This window comes from Cupressus sempervirens, chromosome 9, assembly GCF_028749045.1.
Source record: "Cupressus sempervirens isolate cs-2001-9-10 chromosome 9, ASM2874904v1, whole genome shotgun sequence".
Lineage (NCBI taxonomy): Eukaryota > Viridiplantae > Streptophyta > Pinopsida > Cupressales > Cupressaceae > Cupressus > Cupressus sempervirens.
Window position 1 is genome coordinate 821,143,788 of NC_143126.1, and position 13,574 is coordinate 821,157,361.

Here is a 13,574-nt window from a genome sequence, read left to right on the forward strand (position 1 = left end):
ATATATATATACATACATATATATATATATATACATACATATATATATACATACATACATACATACATACATATATATATATATATATATATATACATATATATATATATATATATATATATATATATATATATACATACATATACATACATATACGTATATACATATATATACATATATACATATATGTATATATTTGTGTAAATAAGAAACTTTGTTTACAAATTCAAAGTTGCAAACTGAATTAAGAAGAAACGAATGATGAGTCGATTTATATATATATATTGTCGAAACATTTTATAAAAATAAAATAAAGGAGAGGCGGGGAGGGACAAGCCCATACCCCCACCCTCTCTCATGGCAATGAGAGCCGGCAGCCCTACTGCCATAGACACTGCGACAGCAGTGCTGTCGCAGGCCTGCGTCAGCAGGCTGCTTCGGCACTGCCACCAATCCACGGATGGTCGTGGGTATGGAAGTTGCGGGTGGCGGTACAATTTGATTATGATCGTAGGGTACAATGGAAATGATAACTAGCATTTTGTGGTAGTATTATAATGTATAATGTTACCACATGAATTCGGTGGTAATGTTATATGTTATAATATTATTATATGAATTTTATGATATGGTTATATGTTATATCATTTTATATAATGATATTAAGTATTAATAAATTTTAAATGATAATTATTGTATATGATTTAAATATTAATGTTAAATTTTATATATATACATTTGATGATATCTAATGTTATAGATCTAATCTAAATGAACTTAGGGGAATTATATTTTGTTAATATCGAATTCACAATGAGTCTTTCTGAAACACAAGAGGGATATTTTCAAATATGAAATATATTTTTAGAAACATCTCAATATATTGATTTAATGGGGTTAATTTAATATAACTTGTTATTAGTTGTTAACAAGTTAATATTAAACTATTAATTCAAATGTTAACGGAAGTTGATCTTAGATTCAACGAGGCAACGCTAGTTACTGTAAACTATTGCGAGTGATATTATTACAAGAAAAAAAAAAGATATTGAATTATTAATTTGAGTATTGAGGAATTAGAATATGAAGTCTAATGGTTGACTTTTAATGTTAATATATATTAAATAATTATGAGATGGTAATCTATAAAGATGTTTAATGGTGATTATTATGGTAATGTAGATTAAGAGATTTTAAATGATATTGGATTTAATTGACAAAGGTCAAAAATCATTGTTATAATATTTAATAACCTAGTCATGATCTAAATTTGTTAATACGTTATGTATTAAAGAGATCAGATTTCCACAATCGATTGCATAATATATATTTGTTTCTGGATTTGATTGTGTAGAGATTTTTTACCATCAACGTTTCGAATCACACTACGTGATCCATCATCAGGATGAAAATAGAGCAAGAGATGTAAAACAAAATGAGTTGCAGAAGTTGACTGACCCAAAAGATAAAGGAACCAAGAGGAAAAGAGGTTGCACGCTAACCAAGGAGGAAAGAAGGTTGGACAAGGAGCCCACAAGGGCACACTCCACACACAACAAGAAAGAAAGAGCAAAGAAACCAAGGAGGAAAGAAGGTTGGACAAGGAGCCCACAAGGGCACACTCCACACACAACAAGAAAGAAAGAGCAAAGAAACGTTTCTTTGCTCTTTCTTTCTTGTTGTGTGTGGAGTGTGCCCTTGTGGGCTCCTTGTCCAACCTTCTTTCCTCCTTGGTTAGCGTGCAACCTCTTTTCCTCTTGGTTCCTTTATCTTTTGAGTCAGTCAACTTCTGCGACTCATTTTGTTTTACATCTCTTGCTCTATTTTCATCCTGATGATGGATCACGTAGAGTGATTCGAAAAGTTGATGGTAAAAAATCTCTACACAATCAAATCCAGAAACAAATATATATTACGTTATGTATTGATATACCTTAAGGGTTAGTTGAATATTAACTAATGAAGATTATGGAAGGATCCCTAGAACGAGTAAAAATGGTTTTGATGAGCTTATTATTTATTAATGTTTGTTGGGACTAGCAAATTATTAATAAATAATAGTTTAATAATCTAAATGATTATTGATAATGTGGATTAATTAAGGAAGCATTAGTATTCATATAGGAATGACGAATGTAGTCATACGAAATTATTATTAAGATTTCCTATATAGCTGGTTATTAAATAATAACGAGTTATTATTATTGATCTCTGAATATGAATATTTGTGTATGACTTTTAACTTACAAAATTATAGTTAGTTATTAGTCAACTGATATTAATTGGAACGTTGCTATGGTTATGCAATTATTAATTAAATCAATTAATGAGAGTTAATTAAATTTAATTAATAATTAAGTTATGTAATAGAGATTTATTTGATATAATTCTTTTAACAAGATTGTATATTATCTATATTGAAGTTGATAAGTTTTATGATTTGAATTATGACCTTAGATATTATATGGTTGTCAACGATGATAACGATTAAATTAAAAGACTCAAGCTTTAGTAATACTTAATTATGTTTCTAATTGAAGACTATTAGAATGTTAATAGGTCATGGATGGTGTACCTATTGATTTAATTGATCATTTTAATAAAGTTATAATCATCTTATTCGAAGACTAGTAATTGGTTCTTTTATAAATGAATAATGATCTTTGATTTATGTTAAAAGTTGAAGTAACATTAAAGAAGAGTTGATCAATTTGAATATGGATCTTAGTTAAATAAGAGAACAATTTAATTAAAGGTCAATGATGATCAATTTAATGAGTAAATATTTATCCTTAAGTTATTCTTAGGATAATGCTATCGGGGAACAATTGGGTTGACTTGTAGGAAAAATGATGAAACTTAGACACTTGAAGTATACTTGAAATGAAAACTGGAAACCCCTACACTTGAAAATGGAAAATGAAACTCTACACATTATTCAACTATGTGAATTTAGAAAACCAAAACATGTGTTTGCATCGTGTATTCTATATGCTTCTTGTTTTGGGTTTTTGGGTTATCTAGTGATGACCAGTCCTAGGTTGTTACCAGAGGCTCGGGGGTTATGAGATGTGTTGGCATGTTGATCTTATTTGGTTTCGATCTTTATAAGCCCAACCATGGTAATGTGATTGTATGCTCTATGAAATGTTTGTATTTGTTCATCAGTCTTCATGTGTGAAGCTGAGATGTATGTGTATGAGATACCTGAGCTAATCATTTTTGAGTCATCGATCAGTTATCCTTGGATTATTTTTCTAGTCGCCATGATGGGACTATGATGTAGATTTATTTCTTGATAATGTCATGTTTTGACATGTTTGACTCAACCATTTTGGAGTCTTCGATCAGTATGATTTTGAGATATTTGATTAGTATGATTTTGAGATATTATTGGTTGCTTGTTGAAGAACCAATGGATATGGTGATTATTTTGAGATATATTTTGGTTATTGAGAACCAATGGATACTTATGATTATCAGTGATGCCTTCAGTTGCCAATAGAGAACTGTTGTGGTCATGATTTTCTATGGATGTTGCTCATGGAGATTTGATGCTTTTATGCATATTTGATGATTTTATCATGGATATTTGATGATTCTTATTGTGGATATTTGATGATTCTTTCTATGGATTATCTTTTGGATTTTCTTTACAGTCGCTTGTATAGGACTGTGGTGATTATGATTCCATGAGCATTAGGGTAGGTAATCTACTTGTAGTGTCAGGAAGTGGCTTGCAATGGGGGTCGGGGCCCTAAGTGGCTGCCAGGATAACTCATTGTAAGTTTGGTTAATAAGTGATAACATTTACACACTAAATGGGGATTAAATGAACCTAAAAAGATAATTGTTTTTTATGTTCTCGCCCATGCCTTGAGCGCTTGTACAGGCTAGGATGGGAGTAGTGAGACGCATGGTTGCGACCTTGCATTCCATAGTATGCCTCGTCAATATGAGAGGATACTAGTGGCCGCATGAGATCTGTATGGACCCGTGGAGTTTAGCTAACTGCCAGGGTAACTTGTACGAGATAAATGCGATGACACTTTTCCGCTTGCAGAGTAGGTTTCCTACATGTCATTGTTGTGCCTCTGGGAATTAGATGTCGATTTTGTGTGTGATGGAACCTTGAGTTAGTATACTTTTAGGATTCCTGGACTTTAGAGATTTGTGCTATGTGATTTTGATAGCCTGTTTGGGACTTGAGACTATCTCCTCAGCACAGTGGGAGTGGACCACTTAGGTTCCACGCGGTCGGGTGGTAGTTTATTTTCCACTCTTATCATTTGAGATCCATTGTGACACCGTGATTGGAGCATTCTTGGTTGGTATTTATCTTCATTATGTTCTTGGATTATTATGATAGATGAGATACCCTATGATGGATGTATTTACTGGTATGTTCCTTACATTGATGATTTGCATATGTTAGTTGATGATATATTATGCTTTACTTTGCATGTTAGTAGGATGTTTTTAGGAGTGACATTCCTACTATGTTTATAGCCGATGATCTCTTCGGTGCTTGGGAATGTTACGCACGGAGGGATGGCTAGGATCCATGATGGTCTAATGATGCTATTAATGGTTGGGAGGAACCGTGCAATTAGTTAGTTATGTTTGTGATATATGGTTATCTTTTATGATGGATGTCTATATCTTTATGATGATGTTGTATCATGTATGGTTATGGTTTCATTATGTTATTGCATCATGGATTAATATTGGATGATGATGTACTTTATTTACATGGATTTTTATTCTTTTAAGCTTTTCATACCATATGTCATGTATAGTGGATGATTGAGCAATCTAAAATGTACACTTGTATATTGTTTAAGAATATTAGATGTATCATTGTTATTTCATTGTTAAGAATGTGATGTTAGATGGATAGTTAAGATTAGAAGTAATTCAACGTTAAGGGGTCTTTAAAGAATGTAATTTGTTATGTTATGTTATTTTCAGTTGGATGTTACTATTGCTTCCGCAAGTGTTGTGTATGGTTTTACTTTCATGTTTTAAAAAAAAAATGTTGGTAAACTTAGTAAAATTCTTTGGATCCCTTGGCGGGGCATTACAGTAGCTCAGTTAACATTGGACTCACATCATATAAACTACAAACTTGATAAATGTTGCACAACTCAGTTTGCACTGGTAAACTCGACATACACTGAGATGCTCAGTTTACACTATTGATCTTCACTGTAACTATAACTGCTCAGTAAATACTAGAATTTTTCCAAAGGACTCGGTAGTAACTGTAGAACTCGACAACAACTAAAATGCTTGGAAAACATTGTTAACTATGCAATAAGCTCGGTAGCTATTTACAATCTGAATAAGTGTATGTCACTAATAACAAACTTGATTGATATGTCAACAAGCTCCTCCATGAGTTTTTCCAAACTTGATTGATTTGTAGGCATACATCTCACTTACAAGATTGTCCACAATTGTATGAAATTTTATTTTATGAATAAATTGATATCTTGATATTGTTTATTATGTATTCACAATACCATTATTTCTTTCTTTCTTATTGTCCTCTAAATTGACAAAATGATTAAGATCAATAATAGTTTTACCAGTTGCGATAGTATACAGATAGGAATAGTGTGTGATAGGAAATGGGTAATTACAGATTAAAAATAATTACTTAATTAATTAGGGATGACATTCTTGATGTTAACCCTAAGACATCAATTTATGATAATATATTTTGTCAAACGTGTGAAAACTTGAAGGCCAATTGGACAATATTTTGAGAATTACAAAGGTATAAAGGAAAGTTTGTAAATGTGAAGTTAAGTGTGCTTCTAAGGAAGACTATGCGAACTTTATGTGATGTGAATTCTGATATATGATAAGAGGTATGCAAGTTTTGTAAGAGCAGCAAGAGTTATATTAGATATTGAAGATATCAACAACAAGCAAAGAGGTTTTCCTATCTATCTTTTTGTATCAAGGAATTACATTGTATATTGCATGTTAGGGAAGTGGTTTCTTCTTGTATACATTTTGTATTTGTACATAACAACTCCTAACAGGGTTGAGGCTTCTAACAAGGCCTATGTTATCTAACAAGAATCGAGACATTATATGCAAGTAATAGACTCCTAACAAGATCAATATCTTTAACCATATACTTTTGATTAGTGGATCATTTTGTGGGTACCATCCCCACTAGGGGTTTCTCTTGGCCAGTCAAAAAAAATGGTGTTATCAATTCTCTTATTGCATGGTTATGTTAACTATTCAGTATAATTAGTTTTCTTTCACATGGAAGTTATAAGCAAATTAATAATATCCAGTTTTGGACTTATTGGTAAAAAGATTTGTCTTCATATAAAATGCTTACAAAATGACTCGAAGATGCCAAGACTTGAAGATGAAATAAGACCAATAGTTGGATCGTGTTACAATAGAATTATGTAGGGTACAACTCCCTGATTGAATACATGATAAATGAATTTAAAAGATGCTTTTAACTAGAAAGCGAAGGCTTCACTCACTATTCTTAGATAGGGGGATAATCAAATACACTATAGCAAAGTAAATCGAAAGCTTGGTAATCAAAGGAAATTCACAGCTTTCTTATCGATCACCATTCAAAAGAACTATAAAATAAATATATTATTTATTGTATGCATAATATAAGCATTCCGCATCAGAAAGAGGTCTAACAAATCAATCCAAATCATACAATCTTTGTGTGTGCATACATACATACATACATACATACATACATACATACATATATATATATATATGATTTTTTCATCCAAAAACAATCTTGCTCCTACATAATGTTGAAAAGCTAAAACATTTGCATAGCAACTAAAACTAAATCAAAGTTCACAATATGATTTCTATCAAAACTAAAAACCCTATACATTCTACATTCTCCTCCTTCAAAACACACCATCTGCTTCCTTTAGGAAAAAAAGAATCCTCTCCCCCCCAAAGTTTTGATAATAAGTAGGCTTCAAAGAAGACTCTATTCAGTTACCATAACTGAATCTTGGAATAAAAGCCCCCCGTGGTAATCTTTGGTGAAGGTGCTTATAATCTTATAAGCATCCCACCCTCGAGTCACTCACATGGGACCTTATAATTAAATTAAGTTGTTATTGTTTGTATCCATTCCTTATGCTTGCCACACTTATATATATCGAGTTCAATAAATAATCATATTAATTTCATTATAATGGTTTTGGACTTTGAGCTATATGTGTAGCCTCTGCATAATCGAAGGGTCCATCAAGATTATTATCATGACTTGGTGTTTAATTTAGAAATCGTGATTCGTAGATAGTTCATTCAACTTTGAATGCTTTAAACTGTCATGTGGATTCACATGTGACCTGGTATTGAAAACCACTCTGGCCCTTGTCTATCTAATGTCACGGTCGTTGTCGATTGCCACCATTTGTGTCGGGAAATTCCTGAGGACACTGATCGCTTGTGTATCCAATGCAACTTAGCGCATGAAGCCAATTGCAATGATGTCTTACTAATAAAATCTAATATTGAAGATGGTCGATTATTAAAACATATTGCACCTTCAACCCACATGCATGTTACATGTTTAGACGAAAGGAAGACACTTGTATAATCCATGAAATGCGATTACCATTAACATCCCTAACTAAACTTACCAACCAAGCTACGCTAGCATCCTATCGAATGATTTGCGTGTGCATGTAAGTTTCCACAACACCATTTTAATGGGATCACATTTGTTGGCTCGGGTCTGTAATAGACTAGTTAATGGTGACCAAACTTGGCTAGCATTGATAACCATTGTCAAGTTTTGAAATTAGGATGACTCCCTCTGCATGTTTAATAAAAACCCATGCATTCCTTTTCTTTGCCATGGCTTCTCTTGGAAACTACATTATCATGAAATCAATCCATGACATTTGATCAAACAGTTCAGTAAACTACCTCTATTCTCATTGTAGTACCTGAGCTCATGCTCATTTTCGATGAAGAAGTAGCGGGTTGGAGCAACATTGGGATGGTATTAGATTGGCTATGCTCTCACATATCAGAATTATTGCCGTTCTTCCTTGATGTATTCTCGCATTACATTTCCAATCAGTTATAGTAGTCACCGAGGTACTTCGATGAACTTGAAAATCATGCTTCTCTAGCCACTATTGCAGATTCATAAGGATATGAAGATCTCACATTCAAACAAAAAGGAAAACTCAATCTCTTTCCCAATATGAGGGTCGACATATTATCAATAAGCCATTCACTGTCGACCTTTGTACTTCACCACTACTACACAAGAGTCTATACTCTATTAAATATATCGTAGAAGATAGAAGATAGAGTCAAATAAAACTGAGATGTCACCTTTATCTGGCATTGTATCTAAAATTTTCATTCCATCATGTGGATGGTATTGACATTATGTTGAATACATAACATCCATAGTCTCTGCAGATGATGTCATTCCATACTGAGTGGCTTCCCTTGAATTAACAATCACCGTCATCAAGTTGGGAAACGTCATGAATCGGTGAACATGAGATTTTGCATTCTTGTGCACACAAAATACACATCTTCTTCCCAATGACTTGATCATTTTTGTCATCATGCAACTTATATAAGTCTTATCGCACACCAGTTATATGAATTTTAAAGCTTTGAACTAAGGATGCCTTCGTATACAATGTTAGAGAAAAAGGTTAATTTAATTTCATTAATTAGATTACCTTTTCTCCCTTCTTAAGATTTCACTTTATGCACCTTTTACATTCTCATTAATAATTAATTAGAAATTATAACATTACCTTTTAGGTTACCCTTTTCGGGTTTTAATCTCCTACTATAAGGGTGGATCATTTGTAATTAATTTACATCTTTTCTTTTTCTAAGAATACATTTGCATATTTTTTAGAGCAAATCCTTGCCTTCTCTCACAAGTACATTTGAGGCCATTTTTTGACCAATATTGGTTAAAATTTTGACCCAAATTTCAACCAAATTTGACCAAACCATTGGTCACAATTTTTCTCGTTGAAATTTCAACCAACCTTTTGGTTGGGCAAAATTTTGACCAATATGTTGGTCGAAATTTTGACCAATACGTTGGTTGAAATTTTGACCAATACGTTGGCCGAAATCTTTCACAATTGCTGGTGCAATCTCTGCCAAGAATTGGCGAATTTTCAACCAATGCAGGTAGAAGAGTTGATTGAAATTTTGACCAAAGCTTCTTCTACCTAGATTGGTCAAATTTTTGACCATTTCTTGCGGAAGCATTGGTCGAAAACTTTGACAGTTGATGGCCCAATTTGTGCCAAGAATTGGTTAAAATTTTGACCAATGCTTCTATAGATTTAGTTGAAATTTTGACCAATTTTAGTGGAAGCATTGGTCGAAAGTTTGACCAAAGTTGTGGAAGCATTGGTCAAAATTTCGAGCAATGCTTGGTCAAAAAAAAATTAGGCTCACACTTGTTGAGGTCCACTTCAGCGATGGCCCTTCCTGCGAAATTGTTGTCTAAAACCTTTCTAATGGGATAATGTGTTATGAGCTCTTCATCAGTGGGATGGAATGTGAATCCAGGAGGTAGTTGTTCATCACCCATATCATGAATGTAACTAAAGTTAAGAGCCTCTATTATTAAATTCTCTTCCCTATCACCTATATTCATTTCCTTTGATATTCATAATTCCCATGATAAAACAACTACATCCTAGATTCATGTTCCATACTTCTAATGAAGAGCTCATAACACATTATCTCATTAGAAAGGTTTTAGATAGAAATTTCATAGGAAGGGCCATTGCTGAAGTGGACCTCAACAAGTGTGAGCCTCAGGGAGGGTTCAATTCCCTCCTTTATTATTCACTATGTGTATAATCCCACACACCCATTTGATCTCAAATGATGATATGTACTAAATGTTGAGTGTCTATGTTGAGTGCTCCAAAACCATCCATTTCATGCCTTCATCTATACACAATGTCTTTCTAATTTCTTTCTACCCGCATGCCCATTTCATTTCATATGATCATCTAAAAATTGTGTCACTCTAAGCTCTCAATTGTTTCCTCTTGATTGATCATCTCATAACTATTGAATGAGAGCTCTAGGATAAGCTATAGGCATCCATCAAAGCATAACAGATTTTGTTAGATGGTGTAGATGAAGTAATAGCATTTGCCTTGGAAGACCTGCTTGCAAAATGGAAGCATAGATAAGTCATGTGAACTATTTGACAGGATGCATAAACGTAATGTGGTCATCAAAAGCCATGGTTGTTGGATATGCACAAATTGGGCAATGAACATAAGCTGTAGCACATATTATACACTCCATAAATGAAAACTTGTGTTTGGTTAGAACTCTTATTTTGGCCCTCTATAACAAGATAGAGACTGTTATTTTACTTTATGATCTTACTACCTGTGCAACTACTGGGAGGTGGAGCTTAGCCAGTTGTCTACAACTTTCATAATACAAAGATGATATGCAACAAAAATAGATATGTCTTGAGAAACTTTATCAAGAGCATCTTTGACAATATGCTCTGATTCAACATCTATAAATGAAGTGGTCTCAGATCAGGGGCCTTCAGAAGGTAGCCAATTCAAACAACTTCTTTTTACAAACCATTCAATTTAAAATAGTGGATAGGCTTTTTATTGACAAAGCTTATCTCTATTTTCTAATAGATGAGATAATTAACACAAAACTTAAAATTTAAACTATCTCTGTAGCATAACTAACTCAAAATTACATATATATTAGAAAAAAATTAACAAAGATCTTGATTTCAACTGCCTCGGCAGAAACATCAAAATCTTTTCCTCAAATGGTTTGCAAAGCTACTCTAAACTCTTTCTCTTGTCCAACCTTTTCCTACAAGTGAATTATATAATCAATTGGGATTGTAAAATGGATTCTCTAAACTAAAACCACTAAGTAGAATTGTGCTTTGGAATCGTGGATTGAATTTCTCATAGCTTCACTCACTTTGTTAACTACCTACATAAATCTAGTATGGTGTTGCCAGCTAATAAGCATGTAACATATCCAAAATCTGGTTCCTTGCACCAGGCATAAGCTATATTAAAAAAAATATGATTCTAAAAGTACTAGCAATTCACATAAATCAATGACCATGAGAAAATTATTAGGAAAAAAGGCTATTCAATAACCACCTGGGGGACTCTGGAATAAAGAAGAGACCTTCCTGCAAATATCATTCATGACACATATAAGTGGACCAATGTTGAGTTTCCTAAAATGAAAAATAACAATTTCAATACTGTGATTTTTACCAGACATCAACTTGGATGGAGACCATTTAGTATTTATTGTGATATTTTATTTGATGAAAACATGTAAATAACATTACCTATAATAGCAAGTTTGCGTCATGATACCAACATCCCAAGAAGATGTGTTCTTAGAATCCTAGCAGTTATTGAAAACTATAGAGGAGTCAAGTAACAATGAATCTCATATTTATAGATAGTATTACTTACTTTTAAGTACAATGACACTACTTCTAGCATTTAACTAATATGATTATGTTATTAACATCATTTTTATATCTAATGATGAAAATAGCTATTCAATATTTATGAAGTTGTGGTATATATGATTAAAGACATTGACCCAATTTGTATTTGAGTGCTCCTTTAATTCTTCAGACAGACTTCACCTATGTAGATAAGAACATAACCAGGAATTGAAAATAAAAGGAATAAAAATAATTGCAAAAATAAGCATAATCAAAATTCAAAATGCAACACACATCATAAATAAGTCAAGGTTAGCTATACTATACAAATAAAGATGTTGACTCACCCATTTTAATTATAATTCCAGGAAAGGAAATTTTAATCCTACAGCATCAAGATCCTGAACCAAACTGTAACAAGAATTGACCCCACAGCTTAACCTGCCAACATACATAAAGGTAAGTTTGTTGAAAAATTAGGTAGCTGAAACATATCAAGATCTGTTAGTGACATCATCTATAAGATATTATGTATTTGAATTGATGTTCTCAAATAATAATGCACAATGCACCAATATAGAAAATTTAGAATAACAACCCTTGTAATGTAGGAAATTTTGGATGTGACAAGTGAATTTGATAAAACTACAACATAAAAGACTACAAAAACCAAGCCATGTTGGTTTGAATTAAATAGACCACTCTACATCATTGTCAAAAAAATTACTGAAAAGAACAAAATCAATAAACTCTACAAAGAACCTAGGTGACAAAAAAAGCAATTATACACTATCAATGCAAGATATAAAGGACATCTTTCGGGTTTAGATCATCAAACGGGAAAAAAATGATCAATTTGTTACAGTAACATGCCTATTAACACTCTAAACAAAGCATTACAAGTCCAGAGGATTTATGAGGCTCTTCTAATTTTTCCCATTAATGTGTTTAGAAAGAATAACTTACTTCCATTGAAATGATGTACCCCAATCTTTGCAAGCATAACATAGTACTTTATTTCTGATCTATGAAGAGGAGGGTAGTTGTTTGCAATTATAATAAGTTTTCCTACAAACCAATAAAACATACAGTGGTCAGTAACCTGTCATTTACAAAAGAAGTGTACTTAGAAGCCATACTCATTACATCTAAATATCCCATTCTCTTCAACATCTAGACATGTGCAAACATAAATGTAAATCCCATGAACCAGAAGTTCTCAACACTCACCACATAGCTCCTAATATCTAAAAGTACTTAATGTTTAATTCATCTTTCAAAGTACTTAACACCATAGCTTCCACAGTCACTAGATTACATCTTGCACATGATTAGCATAAAATTCATTTTGAGAAATTCATATCCCTAAAGCAATTTCGAGACTAAAGAAATTTTAATATTTGAACATGATTTCGTTAAAAAAAATGTTGTAACATGAATTCAATAAAGTTGTATGATAAAAGCTTAGTATAACCCATGTTGAAAATGTTGAAAATTTTGTGTGCTAAAGAATACTTACAACAATGGAACCCTTGAAAATTTTACACGTATCTGATGTCCGAGCTATAAACAAAAAATTTGGAATAATGGATCCATATAAATAATAAAATATGAATGTAGAGAGCTTACCAAGTCATGGACTGGATCAAAATTTTCCCAGCCAAAAGGGATCATCACTTTCCCAATCAAAAATATCCTCATTTCCATCTCCACCTTGATTAAATAAACCTTGCAATGCTAAGCCTATTTGCTTTGCATCAAAGCAATCAATGAAATCAGATGTGGTTTGTGCTTGAACCTCCACTTCTTTACATCTCTCTCCCAATGTAGAAGCTATTAAATTGTTCTTCTCAATATCACTACATCCTTCTTGATTAGCCATATCATGCCAACCAATCTACGAAATACATTCAATGGGTTTTGCAGTAAATGGCATTGCTGAAACATTGAAAGAAGGAGCTTCATGAAATGGGTTACATCCAGAGATGAAAAATTCATCAACACCAATGTGAGTTGGATATAAATTTTTGCTATTGGAAATAAACTCTCCATTAAAATGAGGTGGGCTTAACATATTGTT

The 13,574-nt window shown here is 32.6% G+C and overlaps 1 protein-coding gene across 1 annotated transcript in view; it reads left to right on the top strand.

Annotated features, from left to right (window-relative positions):
• The first annotated feature begins 363 nt into the window (after positions 1 to 363).
• LOC149541214 (uncharacterized) overlaps positions 364 to 13,574 on the top strand; it is a 168,075-nt gene continuing 154,864 nt past the window's right edge. Inside the window, exon 1 of the mRNA XM_089802795.1 lies at positions 364 to 510. Within this exon, the coding sequence (XP_089658921.1) occupies positions 364 to 510 (147 nt within the window). The remainder of the gene's footprint in view (positions 511 to 13,574) is intronic.